The sequence below is a fragment of the Serinus canaria genome, chromosome 4 (assembly GCF_022539315.1).
Source record: "Serinus canaria isolate serCan28SL12 chromosome 4, serCan2020, whole genome shotgun sequence".
Lineage (NCBI taxonomy): Eukaryota > Metazoa > Chordata > Aves > Passeriformes > Fringillidae > Serinus > Serinus canaria.
Genome location: NC_066317.1, coordinates 45,541,940 through 45,564,340, shown reverse-complemented (window position 1 = coordinate 45,564,340; position 22,401 = coordinate 45,541,940). Strand labels below are relative to the sequence as shown.

The 22,401-nt window shown below is 39.9% G+C and overlaps 1 protein-coding gene across 2 annotated transcripts; it reads right to left on the bottom strand.

Annotated features, from left to right (window-relative positions):
- Positions 1-6,211: 6,211 nt before the first annotated feature.
- Positions 6,212-21,177, bottom strand: OCIAD2 (OCIA domain containing 2). 2 transcript variants are annotated; one of them, XM_030238874.2, is made up of 8 exons: positions 21,077-21,177; positions 17,716-17,850; positions 15,522-15,612; positions 14,650-14,703; positions 12,804-12,851; positions 11,641-11,746; positions 10,340-10,427; positions 6,212-7,913 (listed from the first exon to the last, which is right to left on the bottom strand). In XM_030238874.2, the coding sequence occupies exons 2-7, from the start codon at positions 17,773-17,775 to the stop codon at positions 10,346-10,348; spliced, it is 441 nt and encodes a 146-aa protein (XP_030094734.2). In that variant the 5' UTR covers positions 17,776-17,850; positions 21,077-21,177; the 3' UTR covers positions 6,212-7,913; positions 10,340-10,345. The 2 variants fall into 2 exon arrangements, with proteins under 2 accessions (XP_030094734.2, XP_050829252.1); XM_050973295.1 differs by lacking the exon at positions 6,212-7,913 and adding an exon at positions 8,004-8,684.
- Between the last annotated feature and the right edge of the window lie 1,224 nt (positions 21,178-22,401).

Here is a 22,401-nt window from a genome sequence, read left to right as displayed (position 1 = left end):
GGGGGTTTGGGCTATAAGGGAGCAAAAACCATGTTGATAATATAAAAACATTCCTGACATCCTTGTTGGAGCTGAAAAACAATGCGCCCTCCAAGTTGAAAATTCTCAAAGACTTTATTGATTTAGTGGACTTGAACCAAATGGCACAAATGAGGAGGAAGAAGTGGGAAGAGGAGGATGCTTAAAGAGCCAAATACTACTTAAAATAAAAGAGGAAGATTGCTTTCAGAAAACCTCATCTTCTAAAAAATTAATGTGCTAATTGGATAATCTTTTAGTTGTATCAGAATTTTACCTTGTAGAGAGTGCTTCTCATGGCTGTTTTGAGTGAACTCTGAAAATACACAGTCTGCCAGAATTGTATTGCTGTGATTTTCAGTGTGCTATTCCAAAGCTGATTAGCTTTATCATGAAAATATTCACAGTTTCTTAGTTGTCAGTTATGCAAGCAATAGGAGGCAGACTATTGAGATGATACTAATAGAGCAGATTCCTGTGATGGTGCCTTCCTGCAAAGTGTTTTGCCTCACATTCATATTTTTGGGTGGACAAGCACAGTGTTTTATATAAATTGTATCAGAATTTTTCTCTCTTAAAGGAGATAATAAAAGGCATGTCAGTTAATGTTGTTCTGTACTGATAGCATTTTTAAATTGAATATAAAGCTTTTATAGTGTTGCACTTAGTTACTCTCAGAGGACATACTTTCTTTTGTACTTGAAAAAGTTTGGTTTGCTGTCAACCAATTTTAAATTCTTTTGATTTCACACCCTTAGTACACATTAAATACAGGAGAGTTCCCAATCATAGCTGTTAATTTAGTAGGGTATTGGGAACTGATATTTCATCAAAGTTGGGATCACACTGAGTTTGCTGTGACAATTTGTATGTTGAGCCTCTGATTCACTAAGCAGCCATGGGAATTCAATCTTTCTTCCCTTTTTCTGTTTACCTTCCATTAGTGCCCCCTTGTTTCATAGAGGGCCTTTACACTCATGGTTTCATAGCAGCTACCCAGTCATCCATCAGTAGCTTGCTTATACTGCACTGCCATGACTTTTGGGAATTTTTAACTGAAACCAAATGTCTTGGAGCTGACAGCAGGGTTACCGTTGCTGGGAGCAATGTTACTATATGTATAGAACAACGGTGTTAAAAAATACTTAAAGTTTTCTGTGGTCCCTCACACCTGTATATTTGTCAATAACTGAGAATTAACTCAATGTTTATTGTACAGTTAAGTAAATTTTCTTTTCTGCCTCAAAAATAACATTAAAAAAGTAACTTTTTATACCTTATATCAAACACAAGGAAAGGAGTCTGGAAGGAGTCTGAAAGTCTGACTATTTCTTTTAGAAAGAACATTTCTTAAAAAACCCTCTAAAATAATTGTTTTCACAGTTTCTGCAAACTTAAAAACAAGCAGGCCAGTTTAGAGGAGCTGGTAGCATTATGCCCAAGTTTATTGTTACTAACGTACATGAACAGGGAGAAGGTTGCAGAAATGTGCCTCAGCTCTTTTATAGCTGGTAAAGCTACCAAAAATCCTGGTCCTGAATGTTTCTGTGTTTCCCCAAATTAGTAGGCATGTTTAGAGCCCCAAGTCTGACTTTTGCAGGGCTTTTTTCCCTGCTGCTGTTGTTTGGAACACAGCTACAGGGAATAGAAAGGTGTAACTGAAAAGTGATTTGATTTGATTTGATTTGATTAATGAAAGCTGAGCAGATTTGCGGAAACCTGGGGAAATCATTAATATTCCAGATTGAACCCATAAGGTTCTTGCCTCCTTGAGATGCAAGAAGAAATCCTCACTTGTCCACTGTTTGCTGGAAGCTGAAAGACCTATTTGTTCTCCTCATGAGGGACTCTTGTTTGTGGCCCTGAGTGAGGACCTTGCCCAGCTACAGGAGTTCCTTGGCTCCCATAAACACACCAGACCTGCCAGAAGAAGGCTTTGCTTGTAGCCCAATCTTCCTGACTCACAACCAGAATAAATTCTCTGTAATCTCTTACATGAAGCAGTGGGTCTAAAAATATCCTTTTACTTGTTTGCAGTTTAGTTTCCTATTAAGATGTTAGCAGAAATCCACAAATCCTTGCATTTTAATCTCAAGGCAACAACTGGGACAGTTTGCATCCCATTACCACTTCAGACCCTTTCCCTGGGTCTGTGCTAGTTCAGCACAGCCAGTGGAAGGCCTGGACACGCATCTGCCTCGAGTTTATACTTTGAAAACTAAAAAGCAAGAGCCTGGTATGGGCTACTTTCATAATGTGATGCTGCAGTGAGCAAACAAAGGATATATGATAGACACTGCACAGTCATCTGATACAATGGATATGCAATCATATAGAATATTCACTTATCCTTGAAAGGAGAAAAAAATCTTAAGATGAACAAGAAATGGAGAGTTAGATTTCCTTTTCCAAAACTTGAGGTAAATTATTCAGGATTAAAAATTCATAGTCTATAATCTTTGTGTTGCTGTTTTTCCAGTTGCTCACTGACATAGGACTCCATTTTCAGGATATGAGATCTTGCATGAACAGCTTCTAAACCCTGAAATTTTTAATTCATTCCTTACACAGAATGATACATATTCTTTTCCGCTCCTACTAACCCACAGAGGAAGCACATTTCTAGTGCATTAGATTTTTATTTTAATTATGAAGCCAAACGTTAGTTTCTATATAAATCTAATGCCAAAATAAATAATTTTGTTCGGCTTAATTTTTTACTTTGAATACAATTGTTAACTATTTTAGGATAACTAGCATTTTTAAACAGTGCTACTGATACAGGTAAGGGTGAATTTGGTTGCAGTGGCCAATCCCTAAACATTAATTATGGATTATTAACAATGTCAAAATAATTTTAGCTATGGTAAGTAGGAAACATTTCTGCTGGTACAGTTCCTTGGAGTCAGTACATAAGAGTGCTTTTTAGGGTCCCCTGAAGATTTTATGTAAGACTGCATTTCCTCAGTGCCCCTCCACATGCCGGAGAACGCGCAGCTCTCAGCCCGCTCTGAGGCTGCACTGTGGCCGGGCGGGAGCCCTGCGGGCCGCGCCAGCTCCCGCTGTGCCGGGAGGAGCGGAGTGGCACGGAACGGAACGGGAGAAGCTGCCAGCTGTGCAGCATGAGACACGGGCAGGCTCCGTGCCTGGCACGGCTCAGAGCACTACGATCTGCTGGATCCGTGGAGCTAAAAAGGAGAATGGGAGCGAGTAAATGGCGAGCGTTTATTGCTGGGAAGGGTTTCCTCTGAGTATTACAGATGTGAGTGTAAAAGGAAGTACCCTTGGGCACGTCCAGCCCAGCCCTGGCAGACCTCAGCCTCCAGCTGGCTGAGTGAAGGACAGGTTTAAAATGTGCCTCTGCGATGAAGTAATAAAATCTCTTGCTCTGAAATACCTGAGCTTGCTGATGTGCCTGAGCACAGGCTGCAGAAAGCTCAGAATGCTCACAAGTGAGAAGAAACATTTCAAAGTTTAGGTAAGTGAGGTTTTCTATGCAAGAAGTTGGAAGTGCTATTGCTCTCAAACAATCTGAATGCCAAAGACAATGGGAAAAGCATCCATTACCACCCTTAGTTCTTTTTCACTCTTCATCTGCACAGGAAGTCACTGTACTGTAATAAAAATAATTTGAAGGTGTGTTTTCTCAGGAATCGTGAATCTTGTGCTTTCTACACATGAAGATGTTTCAGTCTCCATTTCTAGATATGATCTACCTGGGGTTTAGTTCATTTGGCAAGGCTCTTAACTTGGTTTTTCAATAGCTGCAAGAATGTAAGAATCACCATGATGGTCACCCTGTCTCCCACACTGGCTAGTGATCCTTCTAGAAGATCTTCACTGGTGCCCAGTCCTGTCCTTCACTGATCACAGCTGCACAGTTTCCTGACACAAAGGCCTCATTTGGTCCATGCAGATGTTTCGCAGTCAAGTCTCTGTGTAGGTCATGTCTCTTGAAGCTGTTTTCTTTGCTTCTACCAGATTATGTGGCAGGAATGACCCTGATGGAATTGTGCAGTGTAAAGAAGAGTTTCTTTTCTGTTTGGTTTAAATCTGATTTCACTGAGTGTTGATTTTACAAAACCAGCAAGTAATTGCTTTTTTTAACAAAAAAGCAATTACTTGCTCCCAGTTCATCTTTCACTCTTTTACAGACAGTATTCCTCACCTCGAGATGTTTTCAGCCTGGAAAGTGGGTTACAGAATCTCTTTTGATGAAACCACTTTGTATTTCTGATCATTCTTTTTTACTTTAATTTTTTTTTCTCCCATTTCTGTCTCTGTGTTGCACAGTTTCTGAGATGCACTGGAAGCACCATAATATTCAAAATAAGGGTATGCCATAGAATTGCTATGTAGTCTAAATCTGTTTTTTCCCTGGGAATTGTTAATGTTCTTGCCTTTTGGCTGTCAAAGACCACTGATCCTATGTCTTGCAACTATGCAAAATTACTCCCAGGTCCCTGTACTGAAAAAGTCAGAGCAATTTAAAACCAACTGTGTGATGCAGTTAGTATTTTCCTGTATGTCTATGAAGCTTATTAGTCAGCCTCTCTTGCAAAGATTTTTTTTCCTAGCTCTGTAATTTTGTCATCAAGAAACACTTGTGTTTTCCTTTGGCAGATTATCTGTTAAAATGTTGACCAGATGCTCCCTAACATGTCCCCAAATGCCCTCTCAGACATTCTAGATTTTAAACAGCCTTGAGAAGTCTCATTTATTTCCTGGAGAACCTTATTTTTTTGAGGGAATTACTAGGAAAAAAAACCCCAAACAAAACAAATAACCCTCCATACTCATAAAAGCTCTTAGTATTTGAAGGATGTGGAACTACTGCTATAGTGATGTCAGAAGTTGTCCTCTCAAATGAATTTTTCGTGTGTGATGCTAAAAACAAGGTGGCTGAGTGGGACAAATTCCCAGCAGCTCTTCCACTGGTAGAAATGGACCTGAGGAAGGGGCTGCTGCTCTCAAGTTAGCATTGCTGCCACTTTGTATTCCCCACAGGGCCTGGTCCAGCATGCTCGTCTTGTAAATCCTGCCCCAGAACCTGCTCTCTTCTTACCAGTTCACTCCAGAGCTCTGCCTGTTACCTGTTGTTGCATAGCATGCCCTATTCTCTCATTCTTCTCTAAAAATACAATAAAATAAGGCTCAAATCTTGTTTTTGGTAGGGATTTATGGAAACCTGGATAGTGAGCTTTCATGTCCCTTTCACTCCCTGATTTAGAATTACAGACCAGCTGACTTGCCTAGAGTCCACCTACTAAGGATTTAAACAGGAATATGCTGTTTTCAACCTACAATTGCTTTCTCTTCTAAAACACCTTTTTTCAAAATTTGGAGTGAATGCCATATTTGTAAAATGAATGCCAACAGCTAATATAAAAATCCGAAAAGATAAGCAGTCTGTTGCAGTTGTTGGAGGTTAATGTCACTGTAGCTTTCATCCTGCACCCTTTTTCTAGCCATAATTTCATAAAGTGCACAGAGGCTTACATACAGCTATCCACCCTGTATGTATCACAGCTGAAGGAGGTGTTTGGTTTCCTGATTTTAACAAGTACATGGACTTCACCTAAGCTGTGATATGCCTAAGCACACAGTTCAACTCCTTTGTCTCTGAGTGAAGAAAACAAGTTCAGCTTTCCAGATACAAATGACTCACAGGAAGCTGTGTAAGTTCATTGGATTTTTTTGGCCTTTTTGTAACATCTTCTGCCAAAGGGGAAAGTACTGCCTATTATCAGTGTAAGAAAACACTAAGAAAAGTTTAGTTTACCTTTGCAAGGTCAAATGGTTTTCCTCCTGGAGACTTCTTCTCCTCTTATTAAAGAAGAAACGGATTACCTCAAATCTTTCCCAATTTTTTTGATAGATCACTCCTAAATTCACTTCTGCTTCAATTAAAAATAAATTCTTTAACCTGCTTGTGTGGAATTCACTGTAGCAATGACCAACAAAGATTTGCTCATTAAACTGCAGAGAATTACTACAAAACAGCTGCTTTTAACGACTTTTGAAAGAACTAACTGTGCTCATTTTTCCTTTGATATGCATAAATTTAGTCCTAATACATCTTATTTACAAATTGCCTTTTTTCATACCTGTATCACAGTAACTCATGAACTTAGATCAATACAATTAGCTATTCAGCCTTTTGCAAAGTATGGAAACAAAGTTAGAAAAAAAGGAAACAAGAAATTTTATACATCAGTATATTTATTACAGAAAAATAATCAAAAGTAAAAAATAACCAAAATTACATTTAAAGAAAAGCTCAGTAGCTAAGCTGTAATCCCAAGAGGTAACACTGACCACAAGAACAACCTCTGAGTCTGACATGCAAGGTCCTTGTCACACGCATCGCTCTCCTTGGTGTCACCTGGATGTAATGGCTTCCCTCAGGAAACCCAGGCACGACTAACCCTGGTGCAGCTTCTGGCTGTTATCTTGACAGCAGATGACAGATAAAGGGGAAGTAGCTCAGACATGTCACCACTCAATTTTGGTGGCTATCACAGAACACCCATGACAATTACATGATTTTCACAACAGAGGCTGCCTTCTCTGTGGTTGTGTAAGCCCCTCTCCCTGGAGGCCCTGTGGAAGGCTCTCCAAGGCTCACCTGCCTGTACACAGCAGCAGCTGTGACACAGCACTGCTGTGTATCCCTGACTCCCATTGAAAGTGCTGTGGAAAAATTCTGTAGAAAAGTAACGAATGTAAAATTGAAGCCCCTGTTGAAAAAGGGGTTCTTAGTAGCTCAAGAATTCAAGAGGCTAAACACCAAATAGAAAAGTATAAAATCTTATAGCAAAGAAAAGAACAGGGAGGCCAGTCAAACCCTTCCCCTTCTGCCTGGTGGCTGCTTGGCTAGGAAAGGCTATCCAAGTACTTTATCAGGGAGTTGAGTATTCAGTCTAATGACTTTGTCAAATCCAGAATATCTTTTGTGTTTACTAACCAATTAATAGTTACATTATAGTTACATTTTCCACACTATATATTTTGCTTGCAGAATTTATTTGTGCTGAGGTAAAGATGCCCACAGAAGCTAGTTCAAAAGAGAAACACTAACCACAGGCATAGTATAAAAGCAAACAGAAAAAGCCCACAGAAGACAGTCTTCATCAACTGACAGCGAAGGCCAAACTTTTCAGTAGCTGCATTATTTCCATATGAAAGCCATCACTGTGTTTAGGGGAAGTGCCTGCTTTTGATTTGCTGAGGTGTTTCATGGAAGACTGTGTCCTGCTGTTTGTAGAGAGCATGTGCCATCCAGGTTTGGGGTTTTCTCAGCATCTGGTGGCCTCAGATTTTATGCAACCTTAAACTGTTCCAAAATATCGTGTGTTGTTGTTCATGATTTTGGTATTCCTGGCAAAACAGCCCTTTGTGTAACACTGGCTTATGGGAAGTTGGTTAGCACAGTAACTGCAGTCTGACAATACCCTGAACTGGGTACTCTTAAAGTACTCCATAACCAAGGGGTCAGCTCAGAGACTGGATAGCTGCTTCACTGTGCAAACCATTTAAACATCCTCACACCCTTTTCCTTTGACACAAACAAACATTCCAACATAAACCACTTTGTTACACAAAGCATTGCCAGCATCTAAATACAATAGACAAATGTAATTTTTCAGCACTAAGAGCTAGATTGCACTGAAGAGAGGAAAATAATATGTGCTGAAAAGAGAGGAGTGTATTTCAGAGTATATTTAAAAAAACTGGTATTTAGTACAAAAAAAAATGTAACAATATGCAACTATTTCAAATAAGTCAATTTATATCAAATCTAAGAGATAGAATCACAAAATTATTATTTCTAGTCTACAGAAAAGTGCCTTGAAAGAAGATGGTCCAAAAGGTTTTAATCGCGTTCACCACATCTGTAAACAGAATAAAATGACCTGTTATTTATGTGAGTGCCACCTTGCTTTCAATGTGAAACCTGGAGCTTCTTGGTGATTTCTCTGAGAATATTCCAGAGTCTATGAGGATAAAAGACATTGCCTTTGGACTCCTAAACATGAATACAATTTTATCTGAGTGGTCTTCCCAGGTACTGCCAGATCTTGCACCATATGCTTTGCATGGATGTGCTCAGGAGGGGCTCTGCACATTTTTAGAGCACAGCATGCTAAATTAAGATTTTTTTATTGAAACATAGAAGAGGTTTAACAACACAGAAAACAACACAATGCTTAACAGTACTTATTTTCCTAGGTTTTTAAAACCTGTCCATCAGAACTGATTTGTGGCAAATTCAAAACACAACACTGGCCCAAATATAATGGCTTTTTCATTACAGCAATTAAAACTTGAAAGAAATACACTTACCTTACATTTGTTTTCAAAGTAATTTTTTTACTAAGCTTTCAAGCCCTTTTAAAAACCAAACAAGAAGATCTAAGCTACTATAAAATGTGCAGCAATCAAGGTCTTTGATGAACATGTGAGCTGGAGCAGGGAACAGGTTCCACAGCAGAACTTTCAGGACCCATTACAAGAACAAAACAAGGAGAGGGGCCTGTGGCATCCTGTGTTCTTCCCTTTTAAAAGCTGCAAGGCTCCTTTGTATTTGAGACAATTTGGAATTTATTTAAAGGCTAATTGGCACTCGCATACCAGAAGAAATATTGTCAGCTCACAGAGGAAGGCTGAAAAATAAAATGTGCTTGGATTGAAGGTTCAGCAAGCTGCAGCTCTGACATCAGCAGAGGTAAATCCTATATAAAATATTTGATTCCTTTACACAGGTAATCGCTAGTAAATGACCATTCTCAAATATTATATGCTTTGGGGTCCTTATTTGAAATAAGTGAGCCTACGTAAGCATTTATTTAAGACAAAATCTTCAAAAGCAGTTAATCAGCACAGAATTGCAAGAAGTTAATTAAGCTCAGAGGTGCTAATGGATTTAGAGTGTTATTTATTCAGAGTTATCTAAGTCTGGCTCACTTCCTCCTTCATGCTGGCACTAGCAAGAAAACCTTCAGAAAGTTTTCAGAAGGGGGGGTGGGATTTTTTACCCCTGTCCTCATACCAAAATAGAGCAGTGAGGTGGCCTGGAGTGCCAGCTCACTTTGTTATCTCTATAGCTGGCACAAGAGAAACACTGATTCTTTTGGCACAACCCTATTAGGTGAGCCTAAGCCAAAGTGCATTTTCTGCTAGTGGATGAGCACTTGCAGCACTTGATAAAAAATGAACCAGTGGCAAAGTTGGTTAAAATCAGGACTTTATTCTAATGCCTTCCTTAAGGACTCTGAAAACTCTTTTCAATCCTCACTGCCACAATGTATTGCTGCATAGTAAAAGTCCATCAAAACCTCTCATCTGGGCAAGTGAACAGGTTCTGATAGGATATTCCTCCTTAGAGGCTGTCTGTGGGCATGCACTTTGGAGTAAGAAAGGCACCATTACCAATATCCTTGTCCAAATTTGTACATTATATATGCTAGACTCAATCCAACCATTTCTGTGTCAGACTTGTGTTCTTAGCTGTATAAACTTCCAAGGCAGGGTTTCAAACAGGCCCTCTCCTCTCCTCTCTTGCAGGCAGCTGAACTATTTGCAAACACTTTCACACATTCTCCTGCCTGTGAGAAATGTAGGCCAGCTTACCACAAGCAGACAGTGTGAAAGCATTCTTAAAAAACCCAGCTGCTGGCCTGTTTTTCATAGAGTGCAAGTCCTTTTAAACACTTGCCTACCTTCTACCCTGTAAACCCTCCTTTTCCACAAAGGGAACTTCCCCCTTTTTGGGGTGAGAACACATGATCCATGTCCCCTGCCCCACCACAGCAGACTGCTCTTGCACGACTATTATGCTACCCCACTAAGGCTCTAGCCAAATTGTAGAACTGAATGCAAAAAACCTACACCTAGCTGTGTCTGCTTTTAGTTCTCAATATTTCAATGCATATTTAAATATCATTTAAATATCAACAAAATCCATAATTATTTGATTCTTAAGTAAAACAAGCTGGAAATTGAAAGGAGTTGTATTTGTTTTAATACAAGCAGTCAATCCAAATTAATTCCACTTAGGTTGATCATCAATACTCAGATAGAACTAAAGAAAAAATTCCACAGAGATGGGGGATTTAAAATTAGTATGAAAGGCATGTAAGGTAAACATTAAGAAACAAAATTTATCAGGAATTACAAATACAGAATATTTCCTTGAGTAATTCTTGGATTTTGATCCACTGTTAAAATCTGTGATTTGCACTATATTGTTCAAAAGAAGAATACCATTCACCATGGAAAATAACATGAGATGTAACAAAAAAATTACAAGGTTGCCTACCTGGCACTATGTTGCTGAAGGACTTGAACCTTCTTTCTCACTCGATCCTGATTTTGATTTACATTCTTTGCAAGTATGATGACACTTCCTACAATATTGAAAGCAAATAAAACATTGAAGAATTTTGCTGGATTTCTTCTAATACAAACATAGAGCATGATGGTAGAAGTTCTTGAAGAAGTAATCTCTTGCCTAGATTCCCCAATTTTTGTAATATGGGATATAAACTGCAAAATATGACATCTAAATGTCTCAGCCAATAAATGCCCATTAATTAGTATTAAGTACTCCTTCTAGCAATTGCTAAAATATAACAGGATTTTCTAAGCAGCAAAGGACAGTCCTTGCTTTTGTACCTAAGAGCAAACCAAGCTAGGAGTAAGGTGTATAACATTTCATGTAATACCAAGTATGTACTTTGTTATGTGGGGGAAGAATACAAGTAAAGAAATAGATGAACAATGAAGAAGATTCCCATTATCAGTCAGGTACTTTTATAGGCGTAAAAGCTCATGATGGTCTGGGGGAAAGATGTGGAAAGACAAAGGAGAATGATTTTTTAGATAGGATTTTTGGAAATGTGTTCTGTGAGCAAAAGGTTTACACAAGAAGCCCTATTGAGAATGGAGAGTACCACAGGCAGCTGAAGGAGGAGCTGGGAAGGAAGTCAGAGTCTGATTTGATGTGAAGGAGTACTTTATATGTGAAGTTAAGAAAACAACGAATAAAACATGGAGGCACCAGGCGACAGAAGTCAACCACGGAGATCTATTCTACGGTTAGAGGTGCAAGGTGGAAAAAGCACCTCCTCAGTTTGTGCTCTTCATGGTTTGGCATGAAAGCATGAGGTTGGGCGAAGCCAGAGAGGAGAGGGAGGTTGGAACACGAGCTAAGATTGACATTGTTGTTAAAATATGAGAACATTATAAGAAAATCTGTAGCATATCTGGCCTGAGGTATGTTCCAAAGGAAGACTCAAAGGATCAAAGTGATAACATGGACAATCTTAGCAGTATGGTACTAGATGAAAAGAGAATGAGTAACTATTGTCACATCACACCTAAAAGTACAATAATTTCATTTAAATAATGGATATCCTAGTAACAGGTATTACAATGAGTTTAATTTGCATTTTCTGAAGAGTGTGTTGTAGTTTCTAATACTGAGATATATAGTCCAAGACTATAACGAGTACCTCAGGATCTAATCACAGAATTTAAATTCATAGTTTTGCTGCATATGATTTTTAGTGTGTTTTAGACTATTTTGATCTAGGCTTAATAATTTAAATTAGCACAGACCTTTTTTGTTGTGGACCAAATGGTGCAATACCCATACTCTGAAACTTTTTTTGGCATTCTCCCATGTATGACATCTTTCCAATGGCAAAACCCAAGACACCAGCAACTACAGAGACAGATAACAAAACATTGTTAATACAACAGCTTAAATCAGGAGTGTGCTATTGGCTCCACTTTAATCATATAACAAATTCTGTACATCTTCTCAGAACATGTCACAAACACATGTGAAGTTATACAGGGTTTACAGGGGTGAATTCAACAACTACTGAAAACTGGTTACCTATCATGAGAGAGAACAACTGGTCCAAAATAATTGATACAAAAAAAGGATATAATATTCCTGTGTACAGGAAACGGAGATAACATTTAAAGGACCAGATTACAGAAAATAAAATTAACTCACAATGTCAGCACTAATAGTTCTTGCCTTTGATTGCACACCATGGATTACTTCTAATTGATCACACTTTTAAGACCAACTTCTCTGGCCTTCTAAGAAGCTGGAACATCAGCTTGCCATACTTTTGCACTGTGGCTTTCACTCACTAGAGTCAGAATAAAAGACTACTTCAATGTCCTCGATTTCCTGCTGAATTTCTGCTGGAAAAGGAATCTATTTACTTTATTGTCATTTACGAGCCACCTCACTGGACAGTACAGTTACTGTGCTTCCATCTGTTTTCTTTATCAATCCATGGTTCTTAGACAGTTAGAGACAATTAGTTGAGATCAATCAAACAAACACATGAAAAGGACCATACTATTTTATATATTATAGTATTGTGACTTCTTGATACCATAAATTGTGCAATCTGCCAAGCACAGCTGATCAATGAGCTGACATTAATTTATAAAACAAAGTGGAGACTAGAGTTTATGCAAATTTGAGAAACTGCATTGCATAAATATAAGCTGCCACTGAAAATATTAACATTAGAAGAATCTCGCTTCATACATTTATTTTTAAACGCATCAGAAATTCGGTTCCCTAATCTGCTGGGGTAACATATAAATTGCAAAAAAAGAAGATTTTGGAAAAAAATTCAGAGAGATACATTTAATGGCATATGCCTGTAAAGACATATGACAGGCATATGACTGTCAAGATATATGACAGGCAAAGAACCTTTTATTTCCATTTAGAATTGGGTACAACTTACTTGCCATCTTGGGGAATGCACCAAATCTTGGGCTTGCTGAGAAAATGCCTACAATAAAAGGAAATAGTTAGAAAGCTTATTAACTTATTGACTTGAGGAACTCAGAAGCACTCAAAACCAGCACTAATTTTCCTACAGATTTTGCATTTCTTAAGGTGAAGATGGTATGAAGTCCATTAACTCTTTTCAATACATCAGGGCACTTTCTATTCCACTAGTTCTTAGTGCATGTGTTTTGGGGCAGTTCTAGAGTCATAGAAAGAAGAGAATCTGGACTTTGCAGGATTCAGTTCAGGCAGGAGTTCAGAGTGTAAACCAACACGAAAGCAGCATGTCTGCCACTGGTGACACCTGCAGCACTGCAGAGGAAGTGATGGTGGCTTATGTTTCACCATAAACCAGCCCTGCATATAAAACAGCAAAATTAAATCTCCTACACAGGCTCCAGCTCCTTGTGCTGTGATAAGTAGGATCAAACTGCTCTTTGGTAGCTTTCCATGGCTATCAATTAAAACTGTACCACTGGTATCTAGCCTTCCTCTCTCCAGAGAAAAGATTTGGCCTTTAAGAGGAGAACAGTGTGCTAAACCAGAAAAGCAAAAAATTATCTTTAGTTTTTCCACCAAAATCCACATTCCCCCAGTAATCTCAGGAGGTGAAACCAGTATTCCTCTGAGAACTATGTGTCTGGCAGAGGAATGCCATGCTGTGGAGGAGGGCTCCACACAGCAAGATTACCATGGCAAAGGGAAGGGAAGTAAACACTGGTTGCACTGTTACACGCATTCAGACAGTAATAATAAAGCTTAGAAGCTCCAGCATCTTCTAGAGGCAGGGTACTGTGTGCAGCCATCAGAAGAAAGTATTTAGACAGAGGAGTATTCAGCCTATGCTAAGCACAAGGGCTTTTGCCCACTGTGATCTATGCAATTTTATATTGAGTCTCTCAGGGGAGGAAGGAACAAAAGTGTTGTTTGTTTCTAATCACCCCCTCCAACAGTTGACACACAGTAATGATTATTTACTAAGAGCATTTGTTATTTTACAGCTGATCAGAAACAGCCAAGTGCAATGAACAGAAAGTGAGAAGAATACCTGGTGCCAGAGGCTGGCACGTTAGCTACAGAGACAGCCCCGGTGCCCTTCCTGTCACTACTCACCCTTTTTCCAATGTATAATCCTTCTCTGACACACTCTTACTCCTTCCTTCCCTGTCTCCCTACAAGCTCATAGGTCAAGGATGGAGTAGGAAACCTACATCAGCCTTTTGTGATATAGCTTAGCAGACTTCAGGGTGGATCCCCAAAACACCAACCTCCACCTTATACGTAGTCAGGGCCCCCAGCAGGGAAACTGAAGGTGCCATGTGTAGAACCAGGCTCATCCACCACATAAACAGAGCACAATTTTCTTTTGTGTTAGCCTGCAGATCATGAGCCATCTCTACAGAAAGCTCTCTGTCTCCTCACTTTGGCAGTACTCCTTGTCCCTTTGCACCAAAGCTGTAGTCATATTGATACATGGTCACTGTCAAAACATTGCCAGCATTTTCAAACAGAACAACAGTTAGAGCTCCAGCACCCGATTCGAGCATCCTGCTCAGGCTGTACAATGCTCTGCCCCATGAGCTGCCCCAGTGAAGGCTCTACTCAACTCCACGTGATCACGGTGACAAAATCCAACCACCAGTCTCTGGATTTGCAAATTCTCTTTTCTTCATGCTCTTGCAAAAGAATGACTACAGCAATGCACACTTAATAATCAAATCACCACAGCAATGATGGTAATGAGCAAGAATACTGATCTTGAAAAACAGCACTTTAATGATGTATTTTTTTATCTTTACCTTTTGAGATAAGCCCCTGGGTGACAAGCATGCTCCCAAGAGATAAAGGAAGAGCTGTGAAAATGAAAAAGAGAGTAGCTGGTATCAGCCAAAATTTGCTAAATATTTGGTAAATACTCTCTTATACATTAAATGTTTTCTGTTTCTAATGTTAAACACATTATTTCTAAATATTAACTTTGCCTACTGTCTTAATCACCTATTACATCTGCTCATTCAGATTATGTTCTCTTCAAAGCCACGATGTCCTCATACAGTCCCAGACATCAGCCATGCTGTAACATCTGGAACTAACACAATATATATATATATTTATTGTATCTCCTCTAACTACTGCAACACTTCTAAAGACAACAACTCCAATAAAAGGCTGAAATCCTTTTCAATCTTCTCCATTCAGGAAATATGTAATTTAGATACCATTCCGGAAATATGTAATTTAGATACAAACTGAGAGGGTGGAAGTAAAGGATACTAAAACACCAAGCACTGATCTTTTTAGCTGTCCTAACATACAGAAAATTTCACAAATCAAAGACACATAGCCATGCCTGCCTTTCATTCAAAGGCAAGGATAAGTATGTAACAAAGTAAAACATTCCTAAAGTGGTTGTTATAAAGGATTTCAAGAACAGAACCAATTCTACAACTGCTGAAGTTCAGATTAAACAAGACCTTAATTCAACCACCTTTACCTACAACAATTATGCAAATAATTCAATTAAACCTTTAAGAATACAAAGCTTAACTTAACATGACAGAGTTAACCCACAACAGTATTCCAACAAAAAAGCATTTTGCAGACAGCTTTGCACACATCAAGAAGTCATTCTGTGTGGAAAGTGTGGTAAGAATGATTTTGGATCACTCACCTCTGTACCAGAAACTTTCCCGTTTGCATTCTTTAATGATCCTCGCAACCTCTCTGTCTTGAATTTGGGACATGGGACAAAATAACATTGGCTGAAAGCATAAACATGGATTAGTTTACCCAATTTAATCTCACAGGAAGAAAAAAAAAGAATCAATTAAAGAAGATAAAGATTATTTAAAAAACAAATAAAATACAAAAACCTCCAAGCAAAACTCCTTATTCTGTTGCAAGCAGCATGATGAAATCATAATATCCCAATACAGAAACAGAAATAACAACATGGAGGGTCAATATAAATTCTGCCAGACTCCCCAGTAGTAGAACTTTCTCTCTGAGCAATTCAAATATATGGCATTAACTGAACTCAATCATACTGCCTTCACCCTAGTACAAACCAGACCAGCAACAGACTTCTTGAAGGTAGCTCTTTTTCCACCCATTGTGATTGTGAGGAAAAAGTGACAGTATTCTCCCTTGCATTCTATTCAGGGTATTGGCATGTAAACATATGAGGATTATTTTTCTTTCTTTAAGAAAAGACTCAGTGTAGCATTTGAAGTGTTGTTATCGGCCATCTGAGATAAATGGGTGTATTGGTTTTGACTGGACAAGAGTTTATTTTCTCCATAGTAACCAGTATGGTGCTAGGTTGTGGATTTATGACCAAATCAGTCTTTACAATACAGGGATATTTAATGACTGCTGAGTAGACCTTACACTGAGTCAAGGCCTCTTCTGTTTCTCAGGCTGCCCCACCAGCAAATTGGCTGGGGATTTGGTAGGGGACACAGCTGGGACAGCTGACCCCAGCTGATCCAAAGGATATTCCAATTCCATACTGTGACATTGTGCTCAGCAAAAAAAGCCAAGAGAAGGAGTTGTCATTAAGTTAAAATTAATTGAAATTTTAACATTTTTCTATAAAACAACATCATCTTCAACACATTCTTGAAAGAAAAGCCAGGCATCACAGAAGAAGAAATGCCTTGGAAAAAAGAGTACATTCATCTATTACAGGATTCTACCTCCTTTTATGCCTGCCTTATTTCATGTATGATTTTATAGCCGTAATAAGGAAATGCATTTATTGGCCATAGCCACACATTTCACATTTTAGGAATTAGTATCTCAGCCCTTTTTCAAGCACTGCTCCCACAAAAGTTAATGGTGGAGCTGGGCAAACAATACAGAATTGGCCCCACTCTAGATCATAGAGAAACGCTTCAAACTGGTTTCAGAGCAAGGTCATAACAAATACAGTAAAATACAAACAGGCTGACTGAAAGATAAGGAAATGCATGTCAGAGCCCCAAGTGCACCAACAGGCTTTGCAACCTTTCTGCCTCCATACACACCCTGCCAGCTGTTTAGTTGCTTGGGCTCAGAGTTAGCTCTACCATGGCACAGTTGTGTAACACTGAGTTAGACTGCTGAGAAAACAGAAAAGCTTGGAGAAAGCAGCAAAGAAGCTTTGCCCAGGGCCTCTGCCCTTCAGCTTAGGAGCTGTATATAAGCTCAGGCCCTTGCCTTAACTGTGCTAGCTATACCATGGAGATCCTTACCTTGCCTTGCTAACCTGATCACCCAGCTTGGCATCAAACTTGCCTGGCAATCACTGAACTGACTGTAGGCTGACCCTGGTTAACATCATTGGATCTGCTCTCCTCCTCTTTTTGGGTACAGTGATACTGTGCTCCCTATATCTGAGGCCCCAGCCCCTGCCACCCTGCTGTCACTTGTGCTTCTTCCTTGCAGATCAGCCCAGTATTGCTGCCCTCTGGTAGTGACTGGTTAGCAAAAAGTCGTATCACATTTAAATTCCTCAATGTCGTCATCAGAGGAGAATGTTCATCTTCTGTAGAGCTGTAGACCAGATTCCTGTACTGTACTGTTCCCTTCTCCCCTTCTGAACATGTGCATGCAGAGCTTGATGGGGACAGGTTGTACTGGACTTTTACTCACCATGGCTATGCTAGCTCATAACTCAGGGCATAAATCAGAGCCTTAAGATTCACAACTCCTAGCCCTCTGAGCACAGTGAACCAGGAAAAATGACACACCATCCTTTCCTCTCTTCATCTATATGCTTAAGCTAACAGACACCTATTTCTCTCTTCAATAAGAGCAACTGAGGCAAAATCTGTTATTCATTAGCAATAGCATCAAAATAAAAGGGAGGAAACCCAGCTTACCCATCCAGGTTGCTTTATTGGAGGTGTCTGACTTCCCTGTTGACCTGCTTCAGAAGACATTGTCTTTTTCCTTGTAGTCTGCTACTGCTCTTGTTCAGCAGAAGCTATGCGTTTTATGCTTGGCTACTTCTCTTCCTGCAAGGTACAAAGGTAAAAAGTCAAGATATCATACTGATATTTGTAAGTCCAATGTTCATCTAGAAAGAAAAATGACCAGATTGAAAAGAGTACATTTTTTAGAGCAGAGAACATCCTGATACACAATTTACAGCAGTTTATCACTTATCAGCCACACAGAGTTGTGTGTAAGTTAAACAGGTAAGTCGTAACCACAATTAAATGCTGAATCATGACCTAGTATAGTATGCTCAATCATAAAGAAATGGAAATAAATATGAGAAGTAATTGAAAACCTTTCTAATTTTTTAATGTATTGCAGGTCTAAGAAATAGCCTCTTTAGTGTGCTGTCCAGAATTGCTGCACTATTTCTTTCCTCACTGCCATCATCTGAAGCCTGGATTCCATGGGACCCACCAAGCAAGCCTATCACAAACCACATCTGTGTCTCCATAACCCAGTTCAGTTACAAACATCCTTTAATAAAAGAACACCAAAGAATAGATTCCAAAGAGTTTAATAGTTGGTTGCAGTCTTCCATGTTGAGAGCTATGCTGCTAGGGAAAAGCAAGAAGGAAACTCATTTATTTCTAGAGTACTTCAAAGAATCTAAATTGCCATTTTTACCTAGCACTTTGCTGCATTCTCTGGCACTTTATTAACATAGAGGGCACTTCTCCTTTTCTAAAAGTACCTTGTGAGAATGGTGGCACTGAGCAAGGCTAAAGTGACTACAAAGGGCAGAGTTAAATAGAAAAGATATGCAACAATTTACTGGTTTTTATTTTCATACAATTTCAAAATGTTTTTTTGCATTCATAATATTACTGTATAAACAACTTCCTGCACTTACTTTGGGGTCAGTTACACAACTATGGAGTTCAAGCAACATCTGCTTCATATACACTAGATATTCAGACAGCAAAGCTTTTTTAAGGAATAGAAGCAATATAACCTCCTATCCCCTTGGTAAAAAAACTAAATAAAGCATTGAATTCACACCAATCTGCACTTTATTCTTAGACACTCACAAAAATGGCAATGATAACTGTCTCTTTGAAAACCATAAGTTTGAAAACCACATTCTATGAGGAAAGCTCACAGCTCTACACCGTCTACCTCAATCTGAGAGCAATTTAATTTTCATCAGTCTCTTGTCACTTAATGCAAAAAAATGACATAAAATATTAGAAAGACACATAAAACTTTAAAGAGGTTTGTGTCAATCAAAAATGAATAAAATTTCTTTTTTTATCTGCCTTCTTATTCTTATCTACTCAGAGAGCCTACTAGTGCAAACGGCTGCATAAAATAATCACTGGAAACAGTTTCTAAATGCTGCAACAGATTTAAAGTGCTTGTCTTTTTCATGATAATAAAACAGCTGAGTCACAGGAGGAAAATAAATTTTAAAAATATGAAGGAAAAGGAGTGGGTATAAATAAAGATTATAGCTATTTGCAGTTTCCATGGGCCTCATATATTGTCCTAAGTACATGCTTCTCCTGAATTATAAGTTATTCAGCTATGCTACTGTTTTAACATAATGAAGAACCCAAAAAATATTTAGCCCTTTAAGCAGCCTCGTGGTACATCTCGCACATGGGATGAATGCTGAGTGCTATACTGGCAAGAATGAAACAAAGAGAAAGAGTTGATGTCATCAAAATATTATGTAACTGACTTATTAATATTCATACCTAGCAGACAAGCTGTCTCCTATCTGACAAATGTAAAAGTGTTCCAATATTTCAAGTCCCTGTGTCTTGGAAAAACAACTGTTATCCCAAAAAATAACTGTATTTCCATTAGCTTACCTGAGAAATGTAATTTCTTATAATTTTCTGCAATACTCATTGCTGTTTTCTCAACCTTACACATAATTCTTAGTGCAACAATTAAGTGTATATTCTGGGAAGAATTTCCCAGTTATATTATTCTGTTTAAATGAAATACCTATAAAATACAAGATTAAATCAATGTGGTTTGCAAGGATCAAATAGTCAAAAAACTTATTTGCCTTTTACAAGAAATGTTCAGGACAATTTCTTCATTTTCAGAAGAAAATGCTAATTTTAGGCTCCTGAAAATATCCCACAGTTTAATTACCTATAATGAAATGACAAAGAAGCAGTATGCAAGAAGATAGCTAAGTTTTTCAGATATGAGAGTTGTCAACTTCATACACTGTGTTTTCAATAAAAAAGCTTCCCTCTGAATAGGAATTATGAGCTCATAATTTCTAGGGCTAGAATTTCGGGGAAGAAAGGGGGAACCAAAATTGCTTGTATTAACTGGTCCACGCAGTGGGCTATGCCGCTGAGGGCAGGCACCACTCATCAAAGATTTCAGAGAGGCACTTCAAGGACCATTGTGAGGAAAATTAAAAGCCTCAACATGATGCTTCACACCTATCAGAACTGGCTCTTCGAAATAAAAGTCTGAGTTTAAAACAAAGGCGAGTCTACAGAGTAGCTGCACTAGGTAGTCAATGAAAAGGTCCCTACCAACAGCCTGAGAGCACAGGGCTGGGGAATGCCCCACGCCGGCTCAGCCCTGCAGCAGCTGCTCAGCGCTCACACCCAGGGCGGTGCACGCCCAGCCAGCAGAGTATTTCTGTCCTAGAAACACAGAACCAATTAAGCTGGAAAAGCCCTCTAAGATCATCGAGTCCAACCTAGGACCAAACACCACCTTGTCAACTGAACCATGGCACGAAGTGTCACGTCCATTCCAATGTCTAATCACTCTTATTGTGAAGAAATTATTCCTAATGGTCAACCTGAACCTCCTCTGGCACAGCTTGAGGCTACGTCCTCTTGTCCTGCCATTAGACGTCTGGGAGAAGACACTAGTCCTCCCCTGGCTACAACCTCCTTCCACGTGGTTGTAGAGGGCAATAAGGTCTCCCCAAGCATCCTTTTCTCCAAAAGGATGGGGGCTAAACGCCCCCAGCTCCCTCAGCCGCTCCTAGCAGGACTTATACCGCAGACCCTTCAGCAGCTCCGCTGCCCTTCTCTGGACACGCTCAAGCACCTCAGTGTGCTTCCTGAACTGACGGGCGACATCGCCGTCGGCCTGCGGCAGCACAGGCCAACAGCGGCCGCCTGCGCCGGGCCTGCCGCCGACAGCCGCGCCCCGACCCCCGCCTTCCTCCGCCGTGACGCCGGAGAAATCCGGCCCCGCGGGGCCGCTCGGCGCGGAGAGAAGGAGTCTGACACTCAGGGCCCCCACCGCTGTTACCTTCCCCGGGCCTCCGGAGGAAACGGAACAGGCTGGGCTGGCCCGGCCCGGGCCCGCCCGGCCCGGCTGGCCCCAGAAGCCCACGAGTGCCCGCCGGCCGGGCTGAGCCGCGCTGGGCGGAGGCCGGCCCGGGCTGCCGGTCTCCAGCGGCACCTGCCGGCCGCCGGGCACAGGGACACCGGGGCGGCCGGGCCGCAGGGCCCGCCCAGGTCACCTTGTGCCTCGCGCCTTCGGGGGCCACACGGGCGCTTCTGGCCTGCCGCTCGGCTGCTCTGTTCGAAGAACAGCGAGCCCGCCAAGAAAATTCCGCCTTCTCGGATTTCTCCACTGAAATTCATAACGCTCTTTCAGCGAGGGTATGTGCTAATGAAGGTAACAGACTCACGGAATCTTTAGGGTTGGAAGGGCCCTATGGAGGTCATCCGGTCCCATCTCCCCTGCCAAGGAGGGCCACCTGGAGCAGGTGACACAGGAACTTGTCCAGGTGGCTTTGGAATGCCTAGGGAAAGGGAGGCTCCATGAACTCCCTGGCAGCCTGTTCAGTGCTCTGCCACTCTCAATGAAAAAGTCTTCCTCAAGCTGAATTGGAACTTACTGGTTTATTTCATGGCCACTGCTCCACATCCAGTTGCTGAGCACCCCCAAAAAGGGTCTGGCAGCATCCTCTGACACCTTTGAGATAGTTATATGCACTGATGAGACCCCTCCCAGTTTTCTCCTCTGCAGACTAAACAGGCCAAGCTCCTGCAGTCTCTCCTCAAGAGAGATGTTCCAGACCTCTCATCATCCAGTGGCCTCCACTGAACCCTCTCTGGTAATTTCTTGTCTTTCTTGTAGTGAGGAGCCCAGTATACAACATAAGGGGTCTGTCCTACAAATTGAAAATATTTTTTATGGAAATGAAATCTTCTTCTTTAAAAAAGAAACGAGAAATTCTACCTTGACCATTTTGGAATGAAAAGCGTTGCTTATCTACTTTGATTTTAATACTACAATGCTTGTAAATAATTAAGTAAATAATTAAATTTTAATATTAACAAGAATTAAACAAATAAGAAAGGCACTTTCATCAAGTAAAAATAATTTCGCAAGACAAAGTTATCCTGAAAATGTCAGTTGGGTATGGGAGGGGTTGTTCAAGGAATATTGAAAAAAATGGTTCTACTTTCTCTAAAATGTGAAAGTCAATGCCTTTCCTTAAGAATAAGTTTTCTAAAAAAAATTTAAAAATAAACATGAGTTTTATTCTACGTTTTATTTTAATAAAAAAGGTCTCTGTTTCTATTTTGTTTTGCTTTGTTGTTTTTTTTCACAGCAAGACAATA